At 45.7% G+C, this 10,803-nt stretch overlaps 1 protein-coding gene across 1 annotated transcript; it reads left to right on the top strand.

Moving 5' to 3' along the window:
- The first annotated feature begins 1,014 nt into the window (after window positions 1–1,014).
- On the top strand, window positions 1,015–7,204 carry psmc5 (proteasome 26S subunit, ATPase 5). The gene is made up of 12 exons (XM_072667374.1): window positions 1,015–1,110; window positions 1,790–1,861; window positions 3,752–3,821; window positions 4,001–4,098; window positions 4,181–4,237; window positions 4,369–4,599; window positions 5,064–5,190; window positions 5,312–5,502; window positions 5,979–6,077; window positions 6,179–6,289; window positions 6,413–6,499; window positions 7,039–7,204. The coding sequence occupies exons 1-12, from the start codon at window positions 1,087–1,089 to the stop codon at window positions 7,090–7,092; spliced, it is 1,221 nt and encodes a 406-aa protein (XP_072523475.1). The 5' UTR covers window positions 1,015–1,086; the 3' UTR covers window positions 7,093–7,204.
- Window positions 7,205–10,803: the final 3,599 nt, after the last annotated feature.

The following is a 10,803-nucleotide window of genomic DNA, read 5'->3' as shown; positions in this document are numbered from 1 at the left end:
CTGCTGCACCCTGGCTCTGCTGCTGCCCGGCTCTGCTGCATCCTGGCTCTGCTGCACCCTGGCTCTGCTGCTGCCCGGCTCTGCTGCACCCTGGCTCTGCTGCTGCCCGGCTCTGCTGCATCCCGGCTCTGCTGCTGCCCGGCTCTGCTGCACCCTGGCTCTGCTGCCTTCTTTGACCGAACTCTCATCATTTCATTGGGCTGCACTGTGGTGCACAGCCAGTCCTGATTGCTAGCCTAGCCTAGCCACTGCCATAGGCTAAACCAGGGAAGTCTACAGACATTTTAAGGCTCTTTTTAATGTTTTAACAATTTCATATGTAAAAAAAAAAAACCCAAAGAAACATATTCAGTTTACATTTTGACAATGAAAATATGTTTTTATCATTTGTCATTTTTTAATATTCACTTTTAACTAGCCAGTAGCTTCAGAAGGTGGTTTTCCGAGACTTTAACCTTTTAAATAATTGCCATAAAATTAGAATAATAATTATAATCACTTTGCAAATATGACTTTTATTATGTATTATACTTGCTTCGTCAGAAAAGCACAGCATGCAGTTCACGGACAATCCACAAGGGGGCAGAGGAACGTCTGCTTTGATTAATTATTACGTTAATAATAATTATTAACATTCACTATAATTATTATGTATTATTCTCAGGATTATATGTTTTATATAAGGCAGTAATTATTTAATGACCACGCTGATTTTGCGGAAGTTTGCGGCCTAGACTAAATAGGACTTTTAGGGATTATGAGATTATCTTCTGCACTGGAAAATGTAATAAATATTGCAAATTAATATTAATAATGAAAGGTTTTTATATCATATATATTATATTTATATAGTTTAATTTCTCAAGTCTGATTTAGCTACTGCTAACAAAAAAAAACATTTTTATATATAATTAATATATTAAACAATATTTACAGTAAAACATAGACGGTGTGTTTTTTACGGTGTTTATTAAAAACGGGGCTCTTGTAAACCCAGAGCCGGGGGCCGGGCTGGCGCGGCGGAGGCTCCGCTGGGGGCGCTGTCGAGTTTCTACAAAACCAGCGGCTCTCAGCGCTGCGCTCGAAATGGCGCTGGACGGACTCGACCATGTAAGTGTTTGCGGAGTTCCCGCAGGGAAACGCTCGGCTCTGCTGGCGGCAGCTGCTGGAGCTGCTTCACGACTTTTCTGCGCGTTTAACTGAGGCGCAGAACCGCGGAGGAGCGGAGGAGCGGCTGCCGGGCTGGCCGGTGTTTGAGCCGGGACGCCGCTTTGCTGTCTCATTGTTAGCTGGTTAGCCGGTGCTAGCTAACGCGCTAACGGGCTAACGGGCTAACGGGCTAACGGGCTAACGGGCTAACGCGCTAACGGGCTAACGGGCTAACGCGCTAACGGGCTAACGCGCTAACGGACCGGCGGCTTCCCAGCACTGTTACCTGTTATGTCATTTTAGTTGTTTAGGTTTTAACCTTATGATTTAATTGAGGGGATAAATAAGTAAGGGGTCCGGAGGGAGCTCGGTTAGCTCGGTAGTTTAGGGGCCGGTGAGTGAGTTAGCATAGCTAGCTTAGCTAGCTCAGCGGTTCCCCGTGTTGACACTGGTCTGGGCTGTTTTACTGAGCTGCTGTTTTCTTAATTTGCCCTTTTGCACATCTCTTAACTGTAATTTAAAGTCTTACAGGCTCTTATTTTGCTCTTTTAGACATCAGCTAGTCCACTGTCCACACCTGCTGCTGTTCTCCCCCTGCTCCTAAATTTGCCCCCCCCTCTCTCTCTCTTCTGCCCCTCAGATGGAGTTGGAGGAGAGCAAAGGTGGCTCAGGCCTCCGGCAGTACTACCTGTCCAAAATAGAGGAGTTACAGGTGAGGAAAACCCTTTAGTGCTGGGGCCTTCATCATCATCATCACCATCATCATCATCATCCCTGGTGATGTGAGGTTTTTGCTGTCTCACCATCAAGACCTGACTGCCATCTTCACCATTTGGCCTCCGCCTTTAACCCAGCCGTGCACTGAACACACACACACACACACACACACACACACACACACGTGCTAATAATCTAATAATGTAGTGGGGGCACACATGCCCGGAGCGGTGGGCATCGAACCCACAAACACCTGTCATCAATAGCCCAGAGATCTAACCGCTGATCCACCGCTGCCCCTAAATATCATCAGGGGAGAGGGCGAACCAAGTCCCCCACTACCAGAAATTAATGCGGTCGGGATTCAGCCTCGATCAAGGTGTCTCCCCTGTCCGGTAAGGTCGTCTGATGACCTGATTTAAGGTGGGTTAGAAGTCTCGAAGGGTCTCGTGCTGGACTGAGTGCAAGTGGGGAGCATCGTTATATGCCGTAAACATGGCAGCTTGCGTAGTCGAGCTGGGCAGAGGGACTGTGTTAGCAGACTGAGAAATTATTGGGATGCGCTATGTTTTTTTTTTCATGTTGTGGAGATTTGCAAACAGTGTTAGTTCTGTGTTTAGTTGGATGTAGAGGATTAAGTCTTATTAAATATCTAGACTTTGTTACTTTCCCCGATTGTCCAGCCCTAAGCAGCAGTAGTGAGATGTTCTGATGTATCTGAAAGGTGGGAGGAACTTTCTAAAGGTTTTTTTTTCTTAAGTAATTTTTGTCTCCCAAAATGGTTAACGTTCGGATCACGTCAGTGTTTAGTAGTCTCTACGTGATGAAAGTAAGTGTTGTGCGTTGTGGAGAGCGCAGATACCGTGAAGCTTACTGACGCCCCACTTGAACATTTTTGTTTACTTTATGAAACCAAATGTTTAAACAACCAGTGAAACAGTTTAGAGAGTTATCTCCATTAAAACAGACTTTTAGTTAAACTTTTAGCACTTATATATTTTTTTGTTGTAAATCCAGTAGTTGAGTTTCAGGACACACAGACGTTTGTCTGAATGTAAAATTGCTGTGGAGTCTCTCTGTTTCTAAACTGGACTTTCTTCACTGCTCTGAAATGTGAAACACCAGTTAAAAGCTGTTTGGTGGAGCTTAGCGAGATTATGCCTCCCTACCTGCACGTGTTTCTGCATTCTGGCCATTTTTATTGAAGCTTTTCAAATGTGCAGTTCCTCAACCAGAAATTCTGCTCTTTTAAGCTTGGATCTTATGGTGACTGAATATTTAAACAAAGAGAAGTACAACCTGTAAACAGCGGAACACAATTTAAGTCCGAGTTGGTATCGGTATCAGTACTCCGTACCGGCAGATACTTGAAAATCTGGTATCGAAAAGGGAAAAGGTTTAGGTGACAATTCTGCTAAAATTTGTTGTGAAGGGAAAAACAAGGCAAACGTGGCCTTAATGCTCCCCTGGGAGTTTATTTTTATTTTTGGTTGGATCATATTCTGAGATTGTGGGTAGTGATGGAAGAGCTGATGTCTGTACTGCCATGATACTAGTTCTATTACTTGCTCACCAGCAGATAACTGTTAATGCTGAGCGTTGGTGAATTCCTGTCTAATGCACACAGTGATGCGAGGACCTGGTTCTTACATTGTTTAAATCAGGGTTCCGACGTGTTTTGGACAATCTGGAAAACCTGGAAATTTGTGGGAAATTAGACAATGGCTAAAAAATCAAATTAAATAAATATCCTGGAAAAACTTTAGTTTTTCAGATCCGTTTCTGTTAATGACCCTAATCTGTTTTGCAGGCGGTTCATAAACACTTTACACTGATGATCTGACCATATTGAAATGTGTGGGTTTTTTTATTTTTTATTATGTAGTTGACTGTAAATGAAAAGAGCCAGAATCTCAGACGTCTGCAGGCCCAGAGGAACGAGCTAAATGCCAAAGGTACGACAAACACAGCTACCCTGTTCATAGTGAACACCTACACCTGAAATATCCAGAAGTCCTTTTTCATGTTTAATTAAACTGAAGGAAACTGAGTTTGCACACGGCTTAGTCTGTATATGACCTAATGTATCGCATAGATGGTGTAAATTGTGAAGGTAATGAACCCTGTGTTTCAGTGCGTCTCCTGCGGGAGGAGCTGCAGCTGCTGCAGGAGCAGGGCTCCTATGTGGGCGAGGTGGTCCGAGCTATGGACAAGAAGAAGGTCCTAGTAAAGGTGTGCTTTGCTAATCTCTGTTTACTTTTGATAAGGTTAGAAAACAGAAAACGAATAATCAGATTTACTTTGTGTGTTTTAGGTTCATCCTGAGGGCAAATTTGTGGTGGATGTGGACAAGAACATCGACATTAATGATGTAAGTCCAGCTTGTTTCTTGAGTTGCTTGTTGGGCCGGAGCTCCTTTCTGTGTCTCAACAATTTCACTTAAAAACTTGAGGGAAATGTGAAGATCGAAGTACGGCAACCCTGTTCGTGTCTTTTTGACAGGTGACTCCAAATTGCCGCGTAGCACTTCGTAACGACAGCTACACGTTGCACAAGATCCTGCCCAACAAAGTGGACCCCCTGGTCTCCCTGATGATGGTCGAGAAAGTGCCAGACTCCACTTACGAGATGATCGGCGGCTTGGACAAACAGATCAAAGAAATCAAGGAGGTCATCGAGTTGCCAGTGAAGCACCCTGAGCTGTTCGAGGCCCTGGGAATTGCACAGCCTAAGGTTGGGTGCCTAAAGCCGGAGATGATCGGGCTCTGTAATTGAGACTGCCTTCAAGTCGCATTGCAAATATCGTGTCCAGCAGAGTTTGCTGGTTTCTGTGCTGATGGGCACCTGTTGCAGTTCGTTGCCAGGTTTTAAAGGGTGTGCTTGAGCATGGACGGCATCGGGCCCAGCTCCTCCTGTAGTGTAGGGTTCTTCGTGGTCCAGTCCTGGATGGCTAGTGTCCAGCAGAGTTTGGTAATTTCTGTGCTGAAATGCACCTGGTTTAGTTAATTCCCAGGTTTGCTTGATGTGCTCCCTCAGTGGGTAGCTGAGTGGGTGAGTAGGTGGGTGGCAGGTCCAGGTGCTTGAAGAGCTGAAGAACTCTGCCGTATCCCCGGAGTGTAATGTAATGTAGCCAGCATATCAAATGATATTCTTTTTTTTGTTCTGTGTGTATAATGTTATGTTGTAATGTCCTGTAGGGGGTGCTGTTGTACGGACCACCCGGCACAGGAAAGACGCTGCTGGCCCGAGCCGTGGCTCACCACACAGACTGCACGTTCATCCGGGTGTCCGGCTCCGAGCTGGTGCAGAAGTTCATTGGCGAGGGTAGGCTGCAGTCTGTCGACGTACTCCTGCTGTAAAAAGCTGTGTTTCAGAATCCACCGTACGGCTTCAGTGCTGTAGGGCGTCTCTCCTCCACCGTGTTCTCAACTCGCTGTGGTTGCAGGTGCCCGTATGGTGCGCGAGCTGTTCGTTATGGCCCGCGAGCATGCGCCCTCCATCATCTTCATGGATGAGATCGACTCTATCGGTTCCTCCAGGCTGGAGGGAGGATCTGGGGGAGACAGTGAGGTGCAGAGGACCATGCTAGAGCTCCTCAACCAGCTGGATGGCTTTGAGGCCACCAAGAACATCAAGGTATGTGGCTAAGCTTTTATTTATTTATTTATTTATTTATTTAAGATAGTTGGACCATGGTAGATATGTCCAAATGTTTGTGGACGTCCCCTCAGCTACTTTGAGTTGCACCCATTGCTGACACAGCTTGTCTAGGTAGAGAAGTATCGCACAAACCTTTCAGCACCATGCCAGGCGTGGACTAGAAGAGGGGTATTGAGCTGTGGAACTGTGATCAGGTTGGGAAGTTGGAGGAGCAGGTGGGGTGGTGATTGTCCAATATCCTGACTTTATTAACACTCTTGTAGCTGAATGCATTCAAATCCTCAAAGCAATGCTCCTCCAAATTTTAGCAGAAAGCCCTCTTCCCTGGGCTGTCAATGAATTGGCATGTGTCCTGATGCTTTTGGCCATATTGCATATTTGCAATGCTGCTAAATGTTGTTGCTCTGCCCCCAAAACCTTCACTCAGTCACACTGTATCCATTTGCTTGCAGGTCATCATGGCCACCAACCGTATCGACATTCTGGACTCTGCTCTGCTCAGACCTGGACGCATCGACAGGAAGATCGAGTTCCCCCCTCCCAATGAGGAGGTCAGTCACCAGTGCACAAACTCGCTGCAGTAGAAGCACATTGTTTTGATGGCAAAGTCACACAGTCTGCTGGATATCTCATGGTCCTCGTCTCTTGTCAGGCCCGTTTGGACATCCTGAAGATCCATTCCCGCAAGATGAACCTGACCCGCGGAATTAACTTGCGGAAGATCGCCGAGCTGATGCCGGGGGCCTCGGGCGCTGAGGTCAAGGTAGGATAATGAGTTGAATCGGAGGGACAGGACTAGCTTGTGTAGCAAATGTCAGTGCTCTCATCTGCATCGACCTTGTCTGTACTCAGAGGTCATGTTTAATTGCCAACCTCTGTACCACAGGGTGTCTGCACAGAGGCCGGTATGTACGCCCTGCGAGAAAGGAGAGTTCACGTCACCCAGGAAGACTTTGAGATGGCTGTTGCAAAGGTAAGTTGGGTCTTAGCCCAGAGCCTGAGACCAGATATGTGGCACTCGTAGTGTTTGTTGAACCCACCCGTTCATAGCTCCCCCTAGTGCTAGCAATGCTCCTGACATGCTGCATCGCCTGGCAGCCGCCACAGTCTGAGGAAAGTGTCTGGTCTCCAGCTCCACCACACTTGCTAACAGATGCATGTGCTGGTCTATATCGCTTAAGAGGGATGCTGATGGCAAAGCGGCATGGCTCAGGAACCTGGTAGCATGTTAGGCCACTGAGCCGATACCCTAACGATGTCCCAGGCGTGCTTATGCCTTATGGCCTTAAATCAGCGGAAATTAATAGGATGGAAGAGTGCCAATCAACCCAGCAAAATATGAGCTTCTGTCCCTTATACACCTGTTTAGTGGACCTGTAAGATTACATGGCCAGGCTAGATTTCTAGGTGCTATAGCTTCAGCGGATAGACTGATGGCACGGTGCTTGGGAGCTAGCTGTGTGTAACTGATCCCCTAGTGACACAACTGACCTGTTTTCCGTTACTCCACAGGTGATGCAGAAAGACAGCGAGAAGAACATGTCCATCAAGAAGCTCTGGAAGTAGAGCCTTCAGCGACGCCTTGCAGCCTTCACCTATATTGTTTCCTGTTTCCTTCTGTGACTTGATTTATAGTTGTTACCTAAATTTATTTTAAATAAACGGTCTCTCCTGCTAAGGCTTAGTTTCATGTTTTTAACGTGCGTCATTTTGACTTAAGTATTGGGACCCCTGCTCATTTGTTGTTAGAAGTGTTGGAGTGACTGTCTCTACTGTCCAGGGAAGGAGGCTTTCTGTAAGGATTTGATTGCGTTCTGCAACTCCCAAAAATACTGGATGGAGCACCGACCATCATTCCAGAGAATTCAGTTCCACAGCTCAACGCTGGGGGGGCTTTATACTAGTGCCTGGGATTAGGTGGCATGGTGCCAATAGGTTCATGGCAACCAGTCAATTTTGTGTTGATCTATAGAAGGCTCAAACTGACTGCATCTCATCAATCACCTACTTTCCGTGCTTGCCTCTAATCAAGATCCCTTTGTCCAGATATCGGTCATTTTCCCTGGTCAATTCGAGGAATTAATTGAGGTTGAAAGTCTACTGGGAGCATGTGGGATATCGGTCAAGGGGCTCACCAATGGCAGAAGGGCTGAAGCAAGCACCACTTCCTGTTGGGGTTTCTGCTTGCCGAACTCCACAGGATCCTACAGCCTGGTGTAATGCGTCTTCAACATCCAGATGGGGGCGCACTTGCACATGGTAGTTGTCCTCCCATGCTTGTGAACCAAATCCACCACCACAATCCTCCAACATTTCTCATCATGGGTTTGGTGGCTTGTCTGATCTTCTAAGGGCCTTCATCGAACGACTAACCTGGTGCTCAAAGTCTGCAACATCGGAAAATTCCCAGGACTGAGGCTGGAGATCAGTAATGTGCTGCTGGCCGTAGTTCTAAGATGACCTCCACTGGAAAAAGAGGCTCACAATCTTATCCTGTGATCAATTATAGGCTATTGAGACTAATAATAGTGGAGGCCTGTCTCAGGGAGACTCCTTCCATAATAAAGCCTTTTGTGAAGGACTTTGGATCATGTTTATGTTCTTGGAGGTTTTCTGGTTCTTCCTTGTGCTTTAGAGAAGTTTCTCCACCGGAGTCTTGGTTCTTTTCAGTGTTGCTTCTTCTTCATGCTCCTGCGGTTTGCCTGTGCTTTCTTTTGGTCCTTGGTTCCTTTGGACAGTTCTTTTATCATGCCCATCATATGATGTTCTGAGTCTTGGCTTCACCTTTAATCTCTTTAGAAGTTTTTCTGGGCTCTTTTGTTACCATTCGTATTATCCATCTCTTTGATTAGTCATCAAATTTCCTGCTGTGGCCAAGTCCAGGGAGGTTGGCTACAGTCCCATGGATCTTAAATTTCTGAATAATATGTGCAACTGTAGTCACAGGAACATCAAGCTGCTTGGAGATGGCCTTTACCTTTAACTTGCTTGTTTATAATTTTCTTGGGACAACTTTCCTTCGCTTCCTCTGGTCTATGTTGAGTGTGGTACACGTTATATATATATATATATATATATATATAAAATAATTCTGTGGAAGCAGGGTTCAAAATGAATGTCATTTTTATTTATTTATTTTTTTTCATAGAATTTCTATTTTCACTTTTGTCAGATTCAAGTTATTTCTGTGACCATTGTGGGTTTTTCTTATTATCTGAGTACCAACAATTTCGTCCATGTGTGTATATTAGGGTGATGCATATCAAGCAAATTTTACAAAATAAAATGATGCTCCAGGAAAGCCTTTTGCATAGGAGTAAGAGGGGAAGAGATTAAAAAAAAAAAACCACCACACCCACCAAGTTTGTTCTGAAGGCCTGAGAGAGCTCTTTGGGTCAAGAGCAGTGATTGGACTAGGAGGGCTTAAACATGGGCCTCTTCTAGGTTGAACACTGCAACCAACAACACATGAACCAACCCACTCAGAGCCCACGCCCACCTGAAACCCGTTGATTGACAGTCCATCCATATCAGCCATGCTAGAACTAGCAATGCTTCCGCCGCTAGGAGGGTAAGGACTTACTTAGCAGGGGTCTTCTCCAAAACATGCAAAGCCAGACGGCCAAACGCAGCTCTTTTCAAATGGCATCACCCCCCAGCCGACCCGCTCTGAGGAAGGGGTTGGGCCCCTAGCTCCACCGCACCGGCTAACAGAACCCTGTGCCAGCCAACATCTCTTAAGATCAACGAGGGGAGAGAGCACGGCCAATTGTGCCCTTTTAGACTCTGGCTGCTGATGGCAAAGTGGCATGGCTTGGGATTGGTATTTGGGACCCCCGGGGTACTTTTTTGAGTTTCTATTAACTACACTTATTATTTCTTCAGTTTTAAGTGTTTAGTTATTTTACCTCCATCCAAGGTTTTCTGGGCACCCGCTCGATAACACTGCCTAATATCTGTCTGGGACCAGATTTAACGAGACGAAATGACCTCAATGCTCTGTCTCTCGAATATCTTTAATAAACTGTAGTTTATGTGGTCTTGCAACATCTCGGCCAGCTGGCAGCCCAAGTAGAAGCAATGTCAAGCCGCTGTGGCAGACCACATCCATCTAACTCCCTCAACTCCCTTGAGGTTTTTCCCTGGCAGTAAAAGCTCGACGTCAGCCGCTCAAAGTCCTCCGCCAGGTGACATAACCTGGGACACCCTGGGTTACGTGTGTCGCTGGGAATGACACTTTCCAGCTTGTTAATACCAAGACAGGAGCATCTGACAACCAACCAGCACATGCTTGAGTGTGAGTGTATAATATTATTATTTTTTGTTATTAATGGGCTAAAATTAAATAATGGGATTAAGGAGGAAGATCGAGGTTATTATTGGTTGAGAGCTGGTTTGAGTGAGCTCGGGTGTGAACCTTGGTGATAAACTGGAAATTTCTATTGGTGCTGTACCAAAGGTCTACAACCGTGAACGCTGAGGACGAAGACTAGCTTTTAATTGTTTTAAAACAATTAAAAATAATAACTGAGGAGGTGAAATTAGGGTGATTTGTTGAAACCATTTTTCACTTTTTGACATAACATGAATCTGGAAACATTGCAGAAATTACAGTTGATTATTGTTTTTGTTCCTTCTCCTGTAAAATGCCAGTTTGGAGATGCAAGGTTTTAGCGGGACTGTGACAGTATGCATACCAGTGGTGATTTTTGTGTCTATAAACAAACTGTGAAACCTGTGGTCTGTCCCCTGCTGAAGACCAGTTTCTGCTGGTCGCTGGTTTCCAGGCCAAAGTATACCCTGTGCTGGGTGGCCAGCTTGGCTCGTGACCAGCGTAGAGTTAATTCGAGTTTGATGGGCTAGCTGATCTACTTGACCAGCTTGACTACTTTGAAATAGTTTGGCCAGTTGTTGTCAGGCTTGTCATGCTGGTCGTACTGGTTGACTGGTTTGGTCAAGCTGGTCATATTGGTGGTCCCGTGTTGTCAGGCTTTGCAATACTGGTCATGAAATTTGGTTGTACTGGTTGACTAGTTTGGCCAAGCAGGTCATATTGGTGGTCCAGTGTTATCAGGCTTGACTTACTGGTTAGGAAATCTGGTCGTATATGTTGACTGGTTTGGTCAAGCTGGTCATATTGGTGGACCAGTATTGTCCAGCATACCTTGTGCTGGTCAAGAGTTTAGCTGATCAACCAGCTTCAGCTTTCTGAATTACTTTCAGCAGAGAGCAGAGTTTAGCAATACTATTTCTGGGGACTTGATGCATACACTAATT

Source organism: Salminus brasiliensis, chromosome 22, assembly GCF_030463535.1.
Source record: "Salminus brasiliensis chromosome 22, fSalBra1.hap2, whole genome shotgun sequence".
Classification (NCBI taxonomy): Eukaryota; Metazoa; Chordata; class Actinopteri; order Characiformes; family Bryconidae; genus Salminus; species Salminus brasiliensis.
The sequence above is the reverse complement of the archived record's forward strand: the minus strand, read 5'-3'. Positions and strand labels throughout refer to the sequence as shown.